Here is a 23,965-nt window from a genome sequence, read left to right on the forward strand (position 1 = left end):
CAAGTCTAGCGGACCCCGCCGTCGTCGCCAAGGAGGTCAAGGCGGCAAGGCCGCGTCCAAGCAGGATTGAACCGGCCGTTGGGGTCGGGCCCCCACCGAAGCACCCCGGTGGGAGGCCGGCTGGCGGGCTTCGTCAGCGTGTGGGAGTCCATCTCCACCGACCGTTGGGTGCTGGACGCCCTGGCCCGGGGCCACGCGCTCGAGTTTCAAAGAAGGTGCCCGCGCGTCCCCCCCGTGGCCAGGAAAGAACTTCACGTCCCTCAACTTCTCCTGGAGGTAAAGGCGATGCTCAGAAAGGGCGCCATCGAACTCGTCCCAAAGAGGCTTCGGGGCTCCGGAGTCTACTCGCGATACTTCCTCGTGAAGAAGAAGACGGGAGGATGGCGCCCCATCCTGGACCTGCGACGGCTGAACAAGTTCATCAAGGCGCAGAAGTTCCGGATGGTCACCCTCCAGCACGTCCTGGGTCAACTGGAGGAAGGAGACTTCCTATCGTCGTTGGATTTGGAGGATGCCTACTTCCACATTCCCATCCTAAAGGGGCACCGAAAATTCCTCAGGTTCGTGGTCCAAGGGCGTCATTACCAGTTCAAAGCCCTTCCCTTCGGACTACGGTCGGCACCCAGGGTATTCACCAAGTGCCTCGCACCGGTGGCGGCGCAGCTGCGCCGCGAGGGGATTCACGTCTACCCCTACCTGGACGACTGGCTCATCCGCGCCAAGACGAAGGAGCTCGCCGTGGTCCACACGGCAAGGACCGTCCAACTCCTCACGGACCTGGGATTCTCCGTGAACTACGCCAAATCCCACCTGGTGCCCGCGCAAGTCGCACTGTTTCTGGGAGCGAGGCTCGACACAGTGTCCCTTCTGGCCTCCCCGTCGGAGGAGAGGACCAGGACCATCTTGGGCAAGGTGCAACGGATGTTGGTGGCCGACGCGGCCAAAGTGAGATCCATCAAGTCCCTCCTCGGGATGATGTCTTCCTGCATCTACCTCATTCCCATGTGCAGGCTCCGGATGCGCCCGTTGCAAGAATTCCTGGATGCGCGCTGGATCCAGACGACGGGCAGCTTCGAGGAAAGGATCAAGCTCGACGAGAGTTTCCGACGAGCGATACGGTGGTGGGGCACCCGCGCGCATCTGACGGCGGGCATGGACTTCCAGACCCCAGCCCACCAGGAGACTGTGACCACGGATGCCTCCCTGGAAGGGTGGGGAGCGCACACCGCAAATCTGCACGCGAGGGGACTCTGGCTCCCGACGGAGAAGTCCCTGCATATCAACGTCCTGGAGCTCCGTGCAGTGTTTTGGGCCCTCAGGTCCTTCCTTCCGTCCCTCAAGGGCAAGGTGGTGAGGATCTTCACCGACAACACCACCACCATGTTTTACATCAGGAAACAGGGCGGAACCAGGTCCCCAGCGCTGTCCAAGGAGGCGCAGGACCTGTGGCATTGGGCCGTCGCCCAAGGGATTTTTCTGGTGCCGTTTCATCTGGCAGGGATAAAAAACACCATCGCCGACTCACTCAGCAGGGAGCTGCGCTCGTGCCACGAGTGGGAACTACGGCAGGATCTGGTGGATCGCCTCTTCCGACGGTGGGGCACACCCCAGATCGACCTGTTCGCGACGGCGACGAACACCAAGTGCCGGAGGTTCGCCAGCAGGTTTCCCCAGACGAGGAGCATGGGCGATGCTTTCTCGTTCCCCTGGGAGGGCCTGTTCCTCTACGCGTTCCCTCCCTTGCCTCTGCTAATCCGGCTCGTCAACCAGCTCAAGAGGTCACGGTGCAGGATGATCCTCGTCGCACCTGCGTGGCCGAGGCAGATATGGTTCCCGGACCTTCTGGACTTGTCAGCGTCCCCGCCGATCAAGCTGCCGGCGGACGCGGATCTACTCTCCAGGGAAGGAGGCGCCATCCTCCACCACGACCCGAAGTCGCTGAACTTGCAGGCCTGGCTCCTGCAGCGCTAGAGTTTGGAGGATACGACATACCGGCCGATTGCAGAGAGGTTCTTGCAAAGGCCAGGGCGTCCTCGACTCTTAAATGCTACGGACACAAATGGAAGAGGTTCTCTGTCTGGTGCCACGCACAGAAGATTAACCCTCTACGGATTACGGCTCCCCAAGTACTGCCGTACCTGCTGACGCTGGCCAAAGCTGGTTTGGCACACGCGTCCATCAAGATTCATCTTGCTGCGATCTCCCGATACACCAGAACCACGGGGCGGACATCCTTGTGGTCTCATCGTCTGGTGAAAGAGTTCATGAGGGGACTGTTCAGATCGTTCCCGCCGGTGAAGGCTCCGGCCCCGGCGTGGGAGCTCAACGTGGTGCTGACCAAGCTCATGGGACCTCCGTTCGAGCCTCTGCACTCGGCCCCGTTGAAGTTTCTATCGTGGAAAACAGCTTTTCTTGTGGCCATCACCTCCGCACGACGAGTGGGAGAGATCCAGGCCCTTTCCTGCAAGGCCCCGTACTTGACTTTCCACGACACGAGGGTAGTGCTCAGGACGCACCCCTCCTTCATGCCCAAGGTACCGTCGGACTTCCATCTCAACGAACCCTTGGTGTTACCTGTGTTCTTCCCGTCGCCTTCGTCGCCGGCTGAGAGGACTTTGCACTCGCTGGATGTAGCTAGAGCGCTGAAGTTCTACGTGGACCGCACGAAGGGGTTTCGGAAGACGTCACAACTCTTTGTGAACTTTGGACCTGTCAATCAGGGGAAGGCTCTCTCGAAGGCTTCCATCTCCAGATGGCTCTCCGGCTGTATCATGTACTGTCACCGGTTGGCAAACCGACCGCTGCCTGGCCGTCCGAGAGCCCATTCCACCAGAGCGATCGCAGCTACCACGGCGTTCCTATCTGGTGTGCCCCTGCTGGACATATGCAGGGCTGCTACGTGGAGGTCGACGCACACCTTCACGAAATTCTACTGCGTCGACCGGGATTCCAGGGAGGAGTCCAGGGTCGGCCAAGCAGTGCTGCGCAACCTGTTCGCCTGAGGTGAGCCTGGTGAGGAGGTAAGATGCTTAATGTTGAGTTGATGTGATGCTTAATGTTGAGCCTTTGCCACCTCCCGTGGTTGTGCATGTGTGTACTGCTATGTATTCTTTATTCATGAGCATGTGAATCCATGCCAGACCCCATGCTGGAGAAGGAACAAGTTACTTACCTGTAACTGTTGTTCTCCAGCATGGGTCTGGCATGGATTCACATGCGAACCCTCCCGCCTACCCCTCTGCGGCTCTTCACTTGGTCATACTGCCACTTCACGTGCTTCCAAATCTGAAGATGGCTGCCAGAGGCGGTGCTTAGGTAGAGGGCAGTCATTGGCTGTGGTCAGTATGACGCAGAGACCAGTGATTGGTTATTACTACGAAAGACAGATCAGAAACGAAACTGATACTGGTTTTTTCTTTACCGAGGATTCCCAGCCTGACGACGGGGAATATTCATGAGCATGTGAATCCATGCCAGACCCATGCTGGAGAACAACAGTTACAGGTAAGTAACTTGTTCCTTCTTCTTTATTCAGGTGTGGGTCCCAGACCCCTGTTTCCCTATGGTTTGGTTCTGGCAGACCTGGTCCACGAAGAGGATGGCTTATTTTACTCCTTTTTTCGTGGGTGCAGGTCCCAGACCTGTCTCTGGTTGTTCCCAATAACCTTCCTATCGTTACTGTGTCCTGGGAGAACGACTCTACCCTGTGCGTTGCCCCCTCTGGCTCTTTCATATTGCCCCTGACTTTTTCCAGAGTTTAGATATTTTGCTGGAAAATACAGTGTTCAGGATGCACCTCTGCGGCTCCCTTGGCTGCTCTCCGCTGCACTTGTGATGCTGGTGTGCCTTCCGGACTTCAGGACTTGGTACGCCTTCTTATGACGAACAGACTTTCAGCATCTTCCTCCCATGCTCTGCTTTTCCCCGGCTACTGTTCCACACTTTACTCACTCCTGCTGGACACGGGCTGCTGTCCCCGTCTGGACAGGACACTTCCTTGCAGACTGGCTCCTTGTGGCGTCTCTTGTCTACGGTCTCCTTCCTTGCGGTCTTCCAATCTGCACGCCTTATCCTTTAGTCCTTCTTCCCTTTTATGATTGAGCAACTTGTTTGCACACTTCCCTGCGGAAGACTAGAATGATGTTCTTCCATCGGGTGCTCTTCATTACTCTGCACCTCCTCCTCGTCTCAGTATTTGTCAGGGTAGTCTGTTCTTCTTTTTCCCAGTTCAGTTTAACTCCATGGCCCTACACATATACATGGGTTGGTTAGGGATGATCTTGTTTGTGTAGGGTGAAGGATGTCCTACTGTGTTCTCCCTAGATGGTCATCCTTGTCCCCAGAGGGGGAGTCTCTTCCCCATGAGATCCCCCCCATTATTTACCACCCCCAGGGGGACTATCGTGTAGCGGCCTCACCTCCCTGGCCTCATGTGAAGGGAATCCCCTTTAGGGAGAAGTGACGACATCTAAGGATTTGTCATATTCCACTACTGTAAATAATCATGTATTGCTGCTACCAATATCACAATCTATCATGTTTCTCTATATTCCCACTACGTGTTCCGTGGCCTTCCTCTTTACATCTGTGAATACCACCTCTAATACACTGCCATGATGTGGGAATGCTCTCGCCTCTGTTATTAGCCTGTTGTAAGTATTTCTTGTTATACCAAAACATTTAAAATCTTTTATTTGCCCAACGTGTTAGAGTTGGCAAAGGCTAAACTTGCCTTGCATGCTTTTGAACACTATGCCACTGGGTGTTCTTCGACCTTTAGGCCTCCTTTCTGTTATGCTTGAGGTCCCAGATTGTTATGGATGAACATGTGCCATAGGGTTGGGTTAGGCCATACTGGTGCTTTCATAACAGCATTGCAATGGATATGACTGATGTATGTCTCTCTGGATGGCCTGTTGTCCGTTTCATGATTTGGTTTACACTTTGTACTAGTGCGGGTACAATATATGAAATGTACTCCCCACGGACTGCAAGTGCTCCAGCACTCACCTCCTGGTTCCCAATTACCTCCATGCCTAGAAGCGACAACGCCCTCTCCTTCCAGAGTTCTAGAATGATCTGTGGAACTGTGCACCCACTTCATTGCCTATGGGCCCATGTAATGGTTGGCAACAAGAGTCCGGACATTGTGCTTCAAGTCATTCCACCTTTTCTTCATCTCGTCTTGTACACAAGTTGGTGGAGACAGCCACCATCTTGTCCTTGATGGATTACGAGAGAGTGATATGATTCAGAGCAGGGATTTCAGACATTAGGTGGGCAAAAGCCATAATGTGGTCAATATGCTCCAATCTCTGCATATGTTAACGGTAGTTGCTGTATACAGAGAGTTCCTTGTGAAATCCACCAAACTCCTAATGAGGGACTAACATTTTGAAAGAAAAATAAAATAAATTCATTTAAAAAAAAAAGCTTTAAGTAACCTATTATCAAAGAGAAAAGATTGAGGACTCTGACTCAAGCTGATGTGCGCTAAGAATCTGACAGTTGGTGGCTTTCTTTCACAGGACACCCTCCTGCCCCTCACTGTTATGGGTGGAGAGATTGGCCTCACACAATGACACTGATGTTCAGGAAAAGCTAAATAAAAAAGCTTTGATTAACGAGGACTGCCCACTTGACACTGGGTAAAACAGTAAGTATGTGATCTGTGAAGTATATTCCACGTTGGAGAGGAGGGCTAAACCTTGGTCTTGCTCTGTTAACTGTAGGGCTGGTATTGCTGCTACAGGGTCAAAGTCCTCCTTCAGGAAGGATGTTGGGGAGAATTCTCAAAAAATGTGCTAATTCCCTTCTACCTTAGAGACTCCCAGCTCTAGTTGCTGGATTTTAAGACTTTTTATCTCTCGCATGTAATTTTAATGTGATTTATTCTGTTTCTTTTGACTTTGGAGTCTGACAAACTCCATAGGCATCATCTTTACATTGTAACCCACAGCACCTTCAGTGCAGTGGCACAGGGAAGTCTCTTAGATTTCCCAAAGGTTTAAATACCTTCTCTTGGTGAAACTACTGTTTCCAAGAGCAGTAAAGTGAAATTGACTTTACTTTATATTTTGTAACTTTCTAGACCCAGCACACACTATCTTACCATAGGGTGCTGGAGGGGTTACTTAGTATACCCTTTGTCTAGTTTCTCATGTAACATTTTTGTTACCCTTTCGACAATTAATGGCTGGTGGCAGTGGTTTACCTTTTACTACCATTGTGTGTTTTTACCACGGGCTGAGTTCGCAACTGCAGTAAAGCATGCCCAAGTCTTCTTTTTTCGCAATTTCTAGTTGGAAAGGTCCTTCGTGAGATTTACTCTGCATGCCAAACCAGATTTGGTCCCTTTGTTTGTTTCGTCTTTGGTGGTATTCAAGAGTGAAGGCTGCTTTTGACTCCAGTATGTCTGGCAGGAGCAGGAAGTGAGAGAGGTGCCCAAACTCCCTGTGCTTAATCCCTTTGGTTCCAGGAATGCACCCAAAGGTGATTGGCCGGCTGGCTGTCCGGCAAGGACAGCCATCCTGCGGTGTGATTGACAGCTAGGCTAGAATAAATGGGAAAAACCTGCATAAAAGGTGAGGCTTTTTGGCTTGGAAGGCAGAGCCGACCACTGGATGAAGGAATCCGAAGAAGAACTTGGAAGAGATGCCTGCTGCAACTCCTGGACCGTTGGTTTGCCCGGTGAAGCCCGGCTGCTGTGCTGAAGCTCAGAATTCGCCTCGTCTAGAGAAGCCTGCAAGGCCGACTTCTCCCTTTTTAAGTTGGTGGGACCAATCAACTCCAAAGTAAGCCCGTCTGGACATCCTCTCAGAGCTGCCTGCTTGAACCAAAGTGCCAGGAAGAGGAACACCAGATTGTGTGCGTTGCTTTTAAGTCCGACCCGAGCGCTAGGAAATCCTCGGGACTTCCCTGATGCAGGCCTGACCAAGCCTGAGCCACCTCAACAGAGTGCTGGACCCTAGATGCGAGGAAAGTCTAGAGTGGTATCCGAGAACCGCGGTGTTGCTATTTGCTGTTGGACGCTGTCGGACGCGAGGAGCTGAAACACTGAAGGACCGCTGAATCGAAGTTTGCCCATTGCTGCTTCTAACCTCCCCATTGCAGAGCAGGAGGCCCCAGACGTCCTCCGTCTTGTCCCCACGGCTGAGGCTCAGGAACAACAGGATCTGTAGGGCTGTACAGGAACAGAAGCCAGCTGGAACCATTTCTTCTAACCAGAGGTACTGTAAAGTCTAAGAACTTGCCTCTTGTTGTGTAGCCTTGCTTGCTCTCAGTTGAGACCTGTCTTGGTTACCTTGCAGAGTTGCTAAAGCTTTGCCCCTCACAAGCCTCCCAGCTTGTAGCCCTCCAAGTGTTCTATTTTCTACAAACATTTCTAAAAACATTGTGCACGACTTTTTACTTGCCCACAAAGAAGCTATTCAGCTCACCTTGACATTGTGCAATTAACATTGGCTGTCCTGGCTCCCCGAGAGACTCCTCTTTACCTCTGACTTTGTGCTTTGGCCTTTGCCCCAGGAAAGGGTTACTTTACTCTGCATTGGAAGGTTTTAAAATGACTTACCTGTTTCAGAATTATTTGTTAACCATTGTTTTATTCCTCTATTCTATCTTTTACACCAAACTTAGTACTGCTCTAAATGTACCAGTGATAAATCAATGTCCATGGTGTCCTGGCTATTTAAGTCACTTGAGGGTGTAGGAAGTGTCTGTGTGCCATCTCCAATGGGTATCATTTGTTTTAGAGAAATTGAGTGTTTTGAAGTGCATTTTAATTGTTACATATATGGCTCCCTTTTGAAGAAGGTTTATATAACTGACTGTGAAATAAATGAATAATTGTTTTATCAAGAAACCAAGTGTGTTTATTTGAATAACTGGTACTGTGAAACTCTGTGTCACAATATTACTGCTCACATTGACCCCTCTTGAGATGAGCCTAGCTGCTCAGCCACGTTTCCAACCTGTGTAGTTCAGACTTGTACCAAAGGTTGGGTCCCTATTGCCAGGAGGTCAAGGTTATTGTAGTGCACCCAAAAGGGTACTGCATACAATCTTGCCTAACAAAGGGCCTTTCAGGTTCCGCCACCTCACCAGCCATTTTTGTTTGGTGTCAGCCTCCCTGCTTTGACTCATCCCAGCTGTTGCAAGGCAACACTGAATGTCCTGTTATTGGGGCTGGGGAGCAAACATACAGTCCGAATGTGGATGCCACACTTTTCTTTTCTAAGCGTTTTTCCAGGCGTTCTCTGTATGTGTATTTAGTTTTGTATCCCAGAAATCATTCACACACTGGTCATATCAGGTCCTAGCAACTGAAACCCTCACTCCCTGAAGCAGACTGTAGCCATGACAGTATATTGCTACACCTGTGTTCCAATCCACTGCTTGTAGGAGCAATGTCTGGCTGTTGTACTCAGTTTTGCATTTCACAAGCCGGCACACTATAGAGGCACATAGACTATAGCAAGCTGTGCAATGCTAAGATTATACAAAAGTTGTCAGCAAATATTGGAACTTATACAACCATCTTTGTGAGGACTTGCAATGGGAAACCGGGCTATATGGTGTATCCGGAACCTGGAATAACTGGGGTCTCTCAGGAGTCTCAACCAATAGTCACATCTAAACAGTTGAGGAAATCAAGTAGGAAACTATTAAAATGCATAGGTACTTTGTGCTAGAGTGGCAGTGTGGCACATTACGTGTTACATTGGTGTTGACAGACACCAAGCTGAAGCAAACGCAAAGTAACTGTGGGCACGGATGTGACTTTAAAGTCATCTGAAGGGTAGGATGTGTCTAACTAGGCAGTGCTGGTTCCAAGGTCTTTGATGTTTGCATGGAAAGATACCAGGGAGGCAGAATATTGGAATCGAAGCACATTCTCACAACTATGCTTAATGCTTCCAGAAAATACCAAGAAAGGAATTTGCTCCTATCACCAGTGCCCTGCTTTAGACACTTTTTTTTTTTATTGAATAACAGAAGTGCACCATTGGTCAATGGCTTGCTACCGGACGATGCACAATTTTGAACACTTATCCCACCACAACCAACTTCCTTTGAAGTGTTCCTCTATTCTTGTGCGCTCTGTGCGTAACTGTTTTCTTTTCTCTACCTTCCATGTGTGGGACTTTGTACACGTCTTAACTGTTGTTTTAGCCATACCTCTTGTATACCACAGCTTACCTGCTCTTTATCTCTCTCCACAGCGCATCTACTACCTTTCCCTGGAGTTTTACATGGGGCGTACGCTCCAGAACACCATGGTGAACCTGGGGCTGGAGAACGCCTGCGATGAAGCCACCTACCAGGTAACTAGGAACGTAGAGGCCGGTTGGTGCCAGGTTTCAATTGTCGTACTTCTAACTGGGAGGAACAGGTGGGGCCATTAGGAAGCACAGAGGGTCCATTTAGAACGGTTTCTCCATTCTTCTGCCAGTGGTAAGTGATTTTACTATCCCACTGGAAATAGGACACAGTGCCAATTCCTTTCAGAGGATAGCGCTTATGGAATTTTGCTTGTTTGCAATTATTTAAAAAATGTTCTTGAATCTGTCTTCAGTTTTGTCGCTCTGCATCCGTGTGCCTTATACATGTCCACCCTCTCTTTGTTGGGGACTGAAACTCAGATATCCCGTCTCACTTTGTGGTTTTAGTTGTTCTGTATAACCAATGTAGCAAGTCAGTCAATTTGCTGGCAAAGGTCTTCACCAAGTTACATCTTTAGTTACAAAGTTATTGATGGCGCAGGGTTTTTTCCCAAAGGGATGGATACCTCTTCCCTTCAGATTTTCATAAGAACTAATGCATGAGCGGTTAAAAAGACACCCCAGACATAATGATCTTTTCTTGCTCTTTCTCAGTTGGGCCTGGACATGGAGGACCTGGAGGAGATTGAAGAGGATGCTGGGCTTGGAAATGGAGGTCTTGGGCGCCTGGCAGGTGAGGATTTGAACCGCATGTAGACTAGTGCATGCATTCATTATTTGCAAAACATGTTCGATTCATGTATGTACTGTGGGCAAATGGATAATTTGACAGCTCTTACTAGTGTTTTAAACATAGCAGTATCAAGGTTGTAGTAGGCATCGCTCAGTGAGTGGCGCAGCACATGTACTTTGGAATGGTAATCCTTCACTTCTGATGTCAAACCCTGTCACCTTCTCCCTCCGTAAGCTTTTTCTCCTTTCTTGTCACAGCTTGCTTCCTTGACTCCATGGCCTCACTGGGTCTAGCTGCCTATGGATATGGAATCCGTTACGAGTTTGGGATCTTCAACCAGAAGATCTGTGGTGGCTGGCAGGTGAGGCGAAGCTTTTTTTGGGGGCAGATTGCTGTATCGATTGCCTGGGTCTGCGTGTGGTGCATAGGTTTGCTGTGGGGCAGGGAGCTTGGAGGGGCTAGGTGGAGATAGTAATGTGAGTTAACCTGCAACTTTGCTGGATCCAATTCCAAGTGACGTCATAAGGCTCCTCCATACTTGGAGCTATCCCTTTACTATCCATACCATTCAGAAACCTTACTGTCCGCCACTAGAAAACCAAGAGTGTCCCCTTAAGCCATCGCAAATATATATTAGAAGTATGCAAATATATATTAGAAGTATACATACTAGTTAAAGTAATCTTTATATATTCCACAAAATGGCCAAAAGGCAAGAACTGGATATGCCAAGGGATTGAACCATGCCTCTCCAGTTGTAGCTAGGCAATGCTGTGAGGCATGCTGTCTCCTTTGCTTCTTGCCATGAGAGCAAGTATCTTGAATTTTAGGTCTCCCCAGGATAAGAAACCTAGCTGCCTGTCGGCTCCTTTGCCGTCCCTCTGCATGCTTATGAACCGAGGTCATGTTGTTCAAAAGAGTGGTATTGTGCAGAGACCAATTCTGCAAGTGCTTAGTCTGAGGAGGAAATGCTGCATCCAATGATGTTGGGATATAGAAAATGAACAGAGCCCTTATTTTACAACAGAGCTCCTATTTTACTGGGTTAGAGGGAGCCATCCAACTTGACACCAGGCCTAGCCTCACCTGTGTCTGAACAAGGGTGATGCTGCTGCCGCTCATGTGCGTGGGCCATTTGTGGAGTCTACCTGTGGTCTTTCTTGTAAATGTACTTCTGGAGGGTGAAGAAGGGGTCTAAAACAGAAGGGGGCATACTGATGGCTTTTGTCCCCTCGGTCCTTTTAGACAATGGGATTGGTTAAATATGCTAGTTGGGGAAAATACTGCCCTTTTTATGTAGTTGAATTACTGCTACTTTTTATGCCCTGAACCACCCTCTCCTGTTGGGAAGAATGGTCATGATAGATGTCCCTCTGATAAAATTGAGCTGGTGATCAGGCTTCCTAATGTGAAAGGCACGATTGGCTAGCATAGGGTCTTATTTGTCTGCTAGGCCAGCAACATCTTGGTTTACTGTAGGGGGGCACTCTCCCAGTACTGTTTTAAAATGTATTGTGCCAACATTTTTCAGGTGGTTCTGACCTCCCAGTTGCGATACAATCCTAGACCCATGACACTTTAGGATTATGGTATTTGCCACCTCAGTTTCCTTCCAAATGCAACCATCACAGACGTGCGCAGGAAGGATCCCAGATATGATGTATGCCTACTATTAAATGCAGCACATTCATTCTCTTTTGGTTTGTATGAATGGAGTATGTTTTCCAAAATTACATGCTCACCTTTAAAGGTAGAAGCCCTTCTATTCCCCAGGAATTTAGATAATTTGTTTTACGTGAAACTGGCAATTCCATCAATACCTCTTTTCCCATTGTGCCGGAAATATACCATTACTGCGACCTCCGACAAGGTCGACTTTTTAAAAATCTCGACCCCCTTTAGACCACATATATAGTGTGTGTGTGGTAATGGTATATAATGCAAGTAGAGTGGCTGCAGTGGCCTCCCCCGCATATATATTTGTTGGAAATATAATACAAAAGTCAGCAATTTCGGGAGACGCAATGATGGGGTTGCAGTAATCGTATAGATTTGTTGTCACAGCTTGAAGAGACTAATGCCCCAACTCAGGCAGCGTCATTGTACAAATATAGTTGGGAATGTGGCCAACCTTGGACTCCATTTACTGCAACTCCCTGTATGTTGGGCTTCCCAAAAACGAGAATTGGAACTAGATTGACCAGAGGTTTGAAAAGACAAGATTATGACCAATGTTCCCTCAAATTATTTTCTCTAAGTGTGCAAATGGTTGGCTTTTGTGCGTGCATTATTTTTCCATGTGTGCTAATGACTAATAGGGTGAGCCACTTTGTAAGCATGCATAGTTAGTGAGCTATTATCACCGAAGAGGGTTTGGAAGGGAATATCCCATTCTCCAACCACTGATAGGCTTGTGTAAAAGGTGCATCTTAAAGCACTTTTTCCAAATATATAGCCCAAATAAACAAATATTTTGTGATTTGTAAAGGGATTGTGATTTATAAAGACAGCCCATCAACCAGTTCAAGACTTCAAAATCTGCCATAGTCTCTACAGTGAAAATATGCATGCACAAAAAAAGCATTGCATGCTCGGTATAAACAAATAGTCTCATTGTGGCAATTCATTTGTCGATACTGAACAGAGATCATGTACAATACGTTTTTATGCCACTGGAAAAAACACTCATGTGTATTCCAAAAACAGTTATTGCTTATAATAACTAATGTCAGATGGAATTATGGCAACTAAAATGAGTGCACAGCAAAACATGTCAATAAGAGTTCATGTGACACCCCATAAGTGCTAAGGGCGTCAATGTTAGTCCTGCACTCCCATAGGAAATCATTGTAGGCTCTGCCCACTCCAGCACTTAAGTGGTTTTAAGTAATTTAGTGGCCAGTAGACGATGACTCTCGGAATGTGTGCCAGGATGATGACTTAATTGGAACAACTGCATCACAGAGTATTAATATGAATTAATGTGGCAGTGCTTACCATCAACATTAAAATGTCCTGTGAACCGAGCAGTGACAAAACGTACTCAAAACCAGTCTTGCAGCTAAGAGGCATAAATACTGCTCATGTTTTCTCCCTAAAAACAGGAAAATGTGCCCAACAAAAAAGAAGTAGCAATAAGCCCAATCCAAAATGGGAAACAATGCAATGTATACATAGGAGCCTACCCCCTGCTTCTATTCAAATTTCTGCTGATTTTGACCTAGTGGCCAGCAGAATAGTGCCATAGGAAGGAACTCTAATAATATTACTGCCCGATCTTGAAAGGAAATTTAAGGGAAGGAGCATCTTTTAACAATCATGAAGTATCACCAATGGCAAAGCCAGTTACTTGTTTTACTCCCTTTAAAAAATATTTAATTCCAAGTGGGAAGTAAAATCTTATCAGAGCCCAGCTTCTAACCCTAAAATAGGAAGTGAAATAATAGGCCACATAATGCAGCCTATAGTTTTGACCACCCTTCCCCCACCACAGCCCAGACTTAATTCAACACTAACCCCCATGTAGATTGGATTTTAATTTACTAGCAGCAATGCTCCAGGGGTACAACAGATGGGGTGCCTTCTTCCTTACCTGGAGCATGGAGCCCACCTTCTGCAATTCACTGTTATCAGTTAAACAATATGCATGGGGTTGTTGGAGGCACTAAACACAATAGAATTATTATACTGAAAAGCGCTCAGCAGTTGGAAAAACAGAAGGTGTAGTTTCATAGACTTTACTATTGTTTGCTATCATTTAATGCAAACAAATCCATTTCCTTCACTGTACTGCCGAAATGTCTGACTTAGTTTTTGAAAGTTAATGATTTGTTATTCACCCCAGAGAGGGTTCTACTGTGCTCTACCCTCCCTGCCCCCCCCACCCTGTACACTACACTACCCTGGCTCCTCTGCTAGCCTCCATTACTAGTTGACCGAGTTCTATAAAAAGTGAAGGATTGTAGCAGTAAAATACTCCCTGGGGATATTTGTATACCCAGAATACTTTGAAAGCCAAACCTATTTAAAGCCTCGCCTTGATATTATGCGCAGTTTAAGAAAATGCCACACATTTTCAAAGTCCCAATGGGACGTTGAAAACTCGGAAAGGAAGCAAATTGTGTTAAAAGCATTATAATTGTCTATCTGTTGCCTTAATATAGTAGTCTCCAACCTGACGCACTGTGGATGTTTTGAACTACAAGTCCCACGATCCATCTCTGACCATGCCAGCTAGAGTGAATGGGACTTGGCAGTTGGAGCAAATCTAGAGAGCCAAAGGTTGCAGATCCCTGCTCAAATGATATCTACAATAAGTTCCAGGCATATTCCATACCTATAATTCTTTGCAGGCCAAATTCATGATATTGCAATGTCGATTGCCACTTATTGGGTAATGTTGGCTATGCTAAAACAGGAAAGGCTAAGCATGACATTTGTCTACTCCAATCCTTGTAGGATAAATTAATATTCAAGTTTTATAATGCATTAACTTGCAAGTGTACCACTTCAAAGAGCTTTTGTGATGTACGTACAAAGAATAGGTTAGGTTACACATACAAATAGCCTGCTTACTTAGTATTCAATATTCTACAGTTGGTTTACCCAGTGTGGGTCACGCTTTTACTGAGGCACCATTGTTAGGAGAGTTTTCCTAAAGTCCACTGTGAGGTAAGACTTTATAAACCCATCCCAATGATTTTTAGATCTCCAACTCATAGTATCAGTCTGTAGTACTCATGGAACCTTGGTTGAGTGACAGAGCAGACAGGCTGATCATAAGAGGAAGATGTGGCCTCTAGGTAATTACATTGAACCTAGTTATTAATGCAATTCAAAAGAACCATGTACACATAAATGTATATGTCCAGTCCCCACAGTTTGTTTGCTTCCTGTACTCCCGTTTGTGGATTAACTCTGCTGCTGCTCCTTTAAGCTGTTTTGGCCCGGCCTATATCTTTGGGAAGTGGCGCGTAGCACCAGTGCGTGAGTCCTGCAAGCAGGCCCAGTCTCGCTCCAGTCAGCGCCGGGCAACGTGGGCCTTTGCCTCCCTATGGATTGCTTCCTTCAGCTTGCAATCGAGATTCGAACTGTGCTTGCTCCTGAGGTTTACTTAACCTAAAATATGCCGGCAATCAACATTTCGCCTTCAACGCTGCATTCGGGGCCGCGCACCCGACAGACAACGGCTGCAAGGAGGTATTGCAGAAGAAAATAGCGTTGAGTGCCCTACGTCTATGTATGTACCTAGCGAGGAGCTGTCTTTGCTCAGTGGGAAGGAATCTGTATGTCAACCAACAATAACAACTAGAGGTGTCGCCCTGACCGATGCCGAAATTATGGTGGTAGACCCCACCGCTTCTGATAATATGGACAATCCTTTATTAGGGAACATTGCTGCAGAAACATGTGGCGAAACTGAGAGTGAGTAAATCCTCTTACCATTAGAACTCCAAAACCAGCGTGTTATGCGGCAACTATCATACGCCAAAACTAATAATAGCGATGCGCTCACTGATAATGAGGCGCCACCACCCGCAGGTTCCTGGGTGACTCAAGCACAGAGTTCCATTGTGGATACACAAAAAATACAAAAAGGCATGGCTTTAAACATTAAAATAGCGCAAATCAAAAGTCTGTGTCCGCTCATGTTACGTCAACTTTAAAAACGCACGTCCTAGCGAGCACAAATCCAAACAATAGAAAAGAACAAGTACTGCGGTTCCATGCGCGAACCGGCTTAATAAATCCAACTGCAATAAAATGGCACTCAAATGCAGTCCTTGCAAAATAAGATTGACTTGTGCTCAACACCAACATTAAAACAGCCAGTGACAGAGAAAATTATGTTACCAACAGAGGAGATCGAACACGCTATGCCAAGCGATCCCAATAGAAATAACAGTTTAAACGGCCAGCTGATACAAGCAACATTGCCTAAGCCTATGACACAGGGTCTCGATAGTGTCCGAGTACAGCAAACGCATGTGATACTGCACATAAGGATCTGATGCAAAATTGCTCTTCAGTAAGTAACGCGAGTTCCTTAGCGGAAGCGATCGAGTCCCAGGCACATCCCATTAATGAACATACCAAGGATAAGTCTGTTATCAGGAGCCGCAGGTATCCAGAATCACAGCATGTGATGGCGGCTCTATCTGTTTCACTTGCATCATACTTAAAATTATATGAAACAATCAATGACAATATTAAGGATAATGCCACATTGCTTGCAATGATGCACACAAAATTGCTATACTTGGAGACCTTTACCAATAAAGTGCAGGCCAGGCTTGATCACAAGGCAGAAACCTCGGCAAATTGGCAAGCACAACTGTGCAACTTGGCTTGCTGTGATGACACCGAAAACACCATGATAATGGCAGCTTTACTGGATTACACTAAATGGGTTAGGAAACAACTAAGAGAACCACCAACATCTTTGCCAGCAAAGACAAACTCAAATGGCAAACAAGTAATTGGTGTAGAATTCTGGAATGGTGGCGAGATAGTAGACCAGCATGCCACAAGCAATTCTACCCAAAGTGAACCCTCAGTAAATCACATTCAACTAAGGATGTCACATGAGACCTGAAGGTCTTCTAGAGAGGCCTGTGGGGTAGAGAAGACTAATCCCAGGCAAAGAAATATATTGATACGGATAGTATTCCTACAGACCTCAGGACGAATTCAAATTGTGGTCAAAGGTCTGCTGTTCCAAATTGTCACGCAAGCAACACAACATTTAACGTCAGTCGACAAGGGCAGTCCATCCAAAAGATTGACAAAGTCTTTGCAATTATTCAAGAAACAATCAAAGCAAAGCTGTGTTGGGCATTAGGACAAGGACAAAGGTTCAGCTCTAGCAACTGCAAAAAAGAAAACCAAGAATGTCAAAAATGGTTTGAAACCAAAATCGAATGGCTCACGTACCGTTCTCAGGAACCTGTCAACACCGCCTCTACGTACTGATGTCGAGGAAGACAAACCACTACCACGACAGAAAGGTAGAGTCAAGAAGCCAGAAATGTATAGCAACACTACACAATTGCTGACACAAAACAATTGTTACGACAAGAGAGGAGCAGCAAGAATTGACTGAATTGAGATATAACACTGAAGTCACCGTTTTGGATGATGTTCTCTCCAAATATCTAGAAGACACAGCAGATATGGAGGAATCACATGATGAACCGCTCTTTGACTCAAAGGTGCGAGCCAGCGCTTCAGAGTGTATCTCCTTTGATTTAAAAATAAATACATTTAAAAAACAATGACTCGATAAGCAAGATCACACATTAAACAAGTTCTATCGAAGACCAAGCGTATCATCGTTCCTAACCTTGTCAAACCGACGATGTGTCCTACAATCAAATGGAAACCCTGATCTCCAGTAGCATATACACATCAGAATGACAACCTCCTAACGTTTTGAATCCAAAAGCTCTGGTGAGAGAGAAAAAGCAAATGTGAGGCTGTGGGGCAGTCCGTCAAGACCCCCGGCTGGTCCAAAAGCTGCAGCTGAAAAAATCTATTTGGAAAACATCTTAAGCCCTAGAAATCAAGTAAATCTCAATAGGAGAAATGTAATGCATTTACTACATTGCGTTCCCGCATTGCGAACAATCGATTCAGATGATATTGCAATAGTCGAATACGTAGACAGACGGAAATGACTGTGTGATTCTCCACCTGAAATCTCTACTTCTAAAAGACACTCTACTGGAAGCCAATGCAGCCTTACTACCCTTTTGGATGTTTCGATTGCTCAATTCAAATCCAAAGAGAAGACCGACGGAATAAGGAAAACAATATTCCAATTCACACTAGAACTTCGCTGGCCTCAAATCAACTAGCAAGCAGAGACAAATTGAATGAGCAGCAGGAAGGGCCCCTGAAAATTACTATTAAAAACAAACCTGCTTCCATGTGCAAGAATCCCATGCGTCGCAGCTCCGTAAATAATACAGCTGAAGTAATTGAATGGGGTTGGATTTCAAAGGCTTTGGTGGGACCAAGACATCACTGGCAAATAGAGAGCCTGTGTGAGCAATCACATTACCTGTTGTCTTGGAGTACACTGGGACTCAAACATCTGTTCAACCGATCCTACTTAAACTTACTCGCAATACATTAATTTGCCTACAAGAGATGTGGCTGCGCGTGCCTCCAGCTTGCAACGGGTTATACTACGCTAGTAAATCGTCAGGAAAAAGTCAGTTTGGCAGACCCTATGCCGGTCTACTTACACTGATCAAACATGGTTAATGTTTACAAATAATCAAAACTAGGAACCCAAATCTTTGTGCAGTAGCCTATACTGGAACACATGTTCACCAGAGAAAATGTTCCCTCACACAGTAGTTATACATCTCTACTGGAACTCCACAATTATATATACAACTAAATTGCTACATACTATAGTGGAAATCTTTGAAACGTATACAACTTTGCTGAACCCACATTTCTTAATCTGGGGAGATCTAAACGTGAGATGTTTAGATTGGCAAACCACTATCGGAAATGACAAAAGGTCAAAGATGTCAAATGTGGATGCAGGATTTAAAAAACAAACTGCTATATGTTAAATGGACAAACGGCCGGAGATGTGCCAGGCAAACCGACTTGGAGAGGCAACCATCTCATATCAACAATAGACTATATATGGTCATCAACCAAGTTCTTTCGCAACATAGAGCGACTTGAAATCTTGAGACAGCAAAACATGGATCATGATGCCCTGATGCTTGTATGGAAATTGAAATATGCACCATCTCCTTTACATCAGCCGGGGTACTCCTACATCACGTCCCCTTTCCTCCATACTGCATGGACGTTCCTTCCTAGGGACGGGAGATGGAACCTTTTTCACCAGCTCTCCTGGGTTTGGCTTCGGCCATGTAAAACCACACACTCTTCCCTGGATTATTCTTCTGTCTTTTTGTCATTCAGGTACTCAGTCCTCCGTCATCACGCTCCTCCCCGGCACATGTCGACTTCAGCAGGTGTCCAGCCTGTGATTGGCTCTTCCCTACGTCTGACCCCCACATACATTGCCTCTGTTGCCTTGGCCCCGACCATGGCTAGCTAGGTGGACGGAGCTCTTCGAAAGATCGCCTCCAGAGGACTTGAAGAAATGTGTCAAACGGAGATCGAGGCCCAAGGGAGGGCCACTATTTTCCATCGCACCCTGTATGGTTGACTTCTTTCTGAGGAAACGCCCTAGTGGGAGGAACCTCTCCGGTTCTTGTACCAGCACACGCACAGAGACAAGTCCAGCTACCGGCCTCACGGCCGAGGGGGTCATCGGATCCTCTGATCCTCAGTTCTTCTGAGAGGTGTAATACCTGTCATTGAAAAGAGGATGATTACAGAACCAGTGCACCACATCGGAATGCCTTATAAAGAATGACCTATTTTGTGCCATGTTCCTGTGGTTGAGTACAACACATGAGTATTTATATTATCTGGACATAAGACTTTCGTATCGCATTGGCTTGTTTACATGGTGACAAAAGTTACTGTCAATAAATCACACTGTAAATTGCAAATGTTCATTTATCTGTAACTAAGAACTGTCTGTAACAAGCGCCACGATGCCCTTGGGCTGTTGCGCGCTCTACAAATCCGAACAAATAAAGGTCTTTCCCTCGGAGGACAAGATTACGGCCATCAAGAATGCCACTACTCATTTCCTTACCAGAGCAATGACCTCGGCCTGGTGGTACCAACACTTACTGGCTATAGTGTTAGCGGTCCTCCTGGCCGTGCCACACATGACTCAGGATGAGGAGGTTAAAGCTGCACTTTGCAGCCTCATGGAAGCAGAATAAGGGCTCCCAAGCGGAGCTGATCAACTCCTTTGCTCCACTTGGACCTCACTTGGTGGTCCAGGGACTGCAACCTGCGGACAGGCAATCCCGTCCGGTAGCCATCTCTGCAGGTCACCATCACTATGGACTCCTCCTTTGAAGGCTGGGGAGCCACTCTGAACAGCCAGTGTCCATGGAGTCTGGACCCGACAGGAACAGGAGTCGCACATCAACTGGCTGGAACTCGGGGCTATCTGGCTGGCTCTCAGAGCTTTCCTTCCGTTCACTTGGGGCAAGAACGACCTTGTCCAGACCGACTACACCAGCATGTACTTTGTCAACGAGCAGGGAGGTACCAGGTCCATTCCGCTGTGCACCCTAGCAGTCAGGATGCGGGAATGGGCCCTGGAGAACAACATCTACCTCATGGCCGTCCACCTCCCGAGGGAGGCCAACTTTGAAGCGGACAGGCTCAGCAGACTGGAAGTGGACAGTTACAAATGGCAATTGAACGACCAGGTGCTGCTGGAGGTCTTCAGCAGATGGGGGGGGTGGGCACCCTCAGGTGAATCTGCTTGGCTCCTGGAAGAACAGGAAGTGCCATCAGTTTGCGTCTTGGCAGGGCAGGGCCCCGGCTCCCTGGGCGATGCAGTAAAGATTCGGTGGGAAGGCACGACAGCCTATGCCTTTCCTCCCACACCCCTGGTCCACAGGGTAATCCGCAAGATAAAGGAAGCTCGTCACCTCAGCATCATTTTGATAGCTCTGTGGTGGCCGGCGATACCGTGGTTCTCCGAACTGCTCAGTCATACATCCCGCGCCACAGAAGTTAGCCCTTGCAGCATGATTCCTGAGCAGGTCATCCTCCGGCACCTGGGCCTCTCTCTGTCTAACTTGGAGATCATTCAGGGCGCCAGGAGCAAGGCTACCAGGAGCCAATACAAGATTACATGAACTAGGTTCTGTCATTGGGCATACTCTAAGAAGATCGACCCACTTACATGCACACTGGATGACGTACTCTCCTTCTTGGCACACCTTGTGCACTCGGGCGTACAGGTGGACACATGTCGCACCTACCTGGCAGCCATAGGGGCCTACAGACATTCGGAGGAGGAAGTCTTCTCGTCATCCAACCCGATAGTCAAGAAACATCTGGTGGGCTTGTGCAGGCCCTACCTGCCCATCAAGAGGCCAACCCTGTGTGGGACCTCAATGTGGTGTTGGACGCCTTGGCACACAACCCCTTCGAGCCAATGGCGTCCACGGACATCAGGCTGGTCACCATCAAAACAGCGTTGTTAGTGGGCCGCACTCTGCTCGCAGAGTTGGCGAGATCCAGGCTCTGGTGGCCTCGGAACCCAATACCACTTTCCACAGGGATAAGGTGGTCCTGCAGACTCACCCGCCGTTCCTGCCTAAGGTACCCTCCGTCTTCCATCTAAATGAGGAAAAGGTCTTACCTACGTTCTTCGCTGACTCCAAGGATGAGGCTCAGAGTCTTGCACTGTCTGGATGTCCAGCGCGCTCTTAAATTCGATCTGGACAAGACCAAGGACTTCCGCTAGTCGGATGCACTTTTTGTCACCTTTGGGAGGGTCCAGACCCAGGTATAGAGCATCCAAGGATTCTATTGCACGGTGGATCGTTGCAGCCATCAAGGCAAAGGGACTCCTTGATGGCCGCAACGATCCACCGTGCAATAGAATGGCATGTTCGCTGGCAGCGGCTTGTGCTGCCCCTCATAGGACTCTGAGGGGCAGCACAAGCCGGTGCCAGCGAACATGCACGCTCACGCTGTCAGAGGCAAGGCTACAGCCATCGCATTCCAGCGGCATGTTACGTAGCAAGTCATAAGCAGGCCACCCCTTCGGCTTTCTGTAAGCATTACTGTTTGGTGGCCGGCTCCAAGTACGACGCGGCCTTCAGGTAGGCGGTTCTAAGGAACCTATTTGCTTATGGAGGGTCTCTTCTCCACCCTGGGGCTGCAATCAGTTGTAATCGCCCATGCAGAATGGCGAGGAAAGGGGATGGGATGTAAGAGTAATTATACTCACCGTAGTAACTAACATACTAGTCCCTTTCCTCCATACGTCCCACCACCCCCCCCCCTCACTCCCCTAATAATACTGGTGTCATTAGGCAATGTTAAATATTGTCGACGCGTCAATGGGGACTGAGGTGTGGCACCGGTGGGCGGAGTCAGGATAGTGCATGCTCCCAGGCCCGCACCCCCGGGTGCCTCCTTAATTTAAAGCGGAAGAAGGTTTTTTTTTCTCTGGTGAAAAAGGTTCTGTCTCCTGCCCCTAGGTAGGGACACCCATGCAGGAGGAAAGGGGACTAAGGATTAAGAGTATGTTAGTCACTATGGTGAGTAGCATATAATATCAGCACCATAGCTAATCAAGGAGGAAATTGTCTAAAAATAACTAACTAAAGCCCTACATCTCCTTAACGACCAATATTCTGAGTTGCGTTACGCACACAAACTTAGTCTGTGTTATGATGCTTTACTTACAGCGTTGAAAGTTGTAAAAACAGGATTTAGACGACCATTTATGCAACCAAAGCATCAATTCAGTCCAGCAATGATTGAGCAGTGGAAATATCTTCGAGTGGACATCAAACCGATAAAGAATTCTAACAGCAACTCTGTAAAAGCGGAGTTGAAGAAAAGAAACCAACGCTTAATAACTGGCTAATCAGTTTTATGTTGCAGCGTGGCCAAGGACAAGCTGAGATGATGCTCAAAGCAATCTGTGATCCCAAGGCGAAAGACATGGGCAATTATAAACAAAACAATGGTTAGTCAGCAAGCTAGCCTGAGCAGTGGTGTAGCCGAACAATGCTGAATTGATCATTTCTCCAAAGTCTTCGCTGACATGATGAGATCTACTGTTAAAATCAAAAACACACCGCCCAAAGCGTGGAGTTTGCAGTTTAGTAACGAGAAGCCATCTATAGGCTAAATCAGTCCAATGCAGTTGGACCTGACCAATTAACAAACAACATCCTGAAAGAAGATCCTGAGAACTGGTCCATTTTCATTGCCTCCCTAATCCAACATATTACTGCCATAGGTGAACTACCAAAATCATGGACAATTGCAATTGTGGTGCCAATCTTCAAAAAAGGAGACGGAACAAATCCAGGGAACTACAGACTAATTGCGCTACTAGACCTTATTTTGTAAATTTATTAACTTCAAATCTCCAAAATAGATGGACAAAGTGGGCAACCGAAGCAGACCTTCTCGATCCAAGACAAACCGGTTTCACGAAAGGTGTGGGCACGATCTCAATCCCTTTCTCTTGAATATACTAAAACTACAAGCGCTAAATAACAAAAAACCTTGGGTTCATTGATCGAAGGCAAGCAATCAACATTGTAAATCGGCAGACTGTATGGGCAAAACTTCACATATGGGGCTGCCCATCTGAGTTACTACAAGTAATTGAAGCTTTTCACACTAACACTACGATACGTATCAGATTGAACAATGAAGGTCAAGAGCAATAAAGATTGAGAGAGGCGTGAAACAGGGATGCCCGCTGGCCGCAACCCTATTTAATCTATACCTAGCAGAGTTGCCAAGAGCACTGTAAATAAAAACGGCTGATCCACCAAAATTTAACAACCAAGCATTGGCATCAGTGATTTATTCGGACGACTTGGTGCTGCTGTCACAAACCCAACTTGGACTGCAACGACTGCTGAACGTGCTCCAATATACGATCACTAACGACCTGACAATAAACAGAGAAATCCCAAATAAGCTCCTTTGGTTTCAAGTTGGGGAAAAAGAAGAAGAAACTTCCACTGGGAAATACAGCTCGAACAAGTTCAACAGGTAGTCAATTGGTTACCGGGGGATCAGTTGTAATAAAAACGTCAGAATAAAGGTGAGGTTTGTTGAACTTCAAGCCAAGATCAAAATGCTAACATTGCAAGGCACGAGAATACACGCAAGATATGAAAAGTTCACCATGAGCTCACTTATTCCGTTCTATAAACAAAAAGTGGTGCCAATTTTAACTAACCTACGGTGGAGAATCAACATTAAATCTCTTATGGAAGATTTGGAACGTTCTTGAGGGGGCATTTTGGAAACCAATCTTGAAACTACCAAAAAGCTTACCAATGATTGTGATCAGAGTGGAACTAGGGCTGCAATCTCTGCGCTCAATAATAGTCTG

General features: G+C 47.0%; 1 protein-coding gene across 1 annotated transcript in view; it reads left to right on the forward strand.

The window, feature by feature from the left end:
* Positions 1–23,965, forward strand: part of PYGM (glycogen phosphorylase, muscle associated) — a 311,215-nt gene that overhangs the window by 79,625 nt on the left and 207,625 nt on the right. The window contains exons 2-4 of the mRNA XM_069645036.1: positions 9,225–9,326; positions 9,879–9,957; positions 10,215–10,318. Of these exons, the coding sequence (XP_069501137.1) occupies positions 9,225–9,326; positions 9,879–9,957; positions 10,215–10,318 (285 nt within the window). The remainder of the gene's footprint in view (positions 1–9,224; positions 9,327–9,878; positions 9,958–10,214; positions 10,319–23,965) is intronic.

This window comes from Ambystoma mexicanum, chromosome 2p, assembly GCF_040938575.1.
Source record: "Ambystoma mexicanum isolate Mex_15411 chromosome 2p, UKY_AmexF1_1, whole genome shotgun sequence".
Taxonomy (NCBI): domain Eukaryota; kingdom Metazoa; phylum Chordata; class Amphibia; order Caudata; family Ambystomatidae; genus Ambystoma; species Ambystoma mexicanum.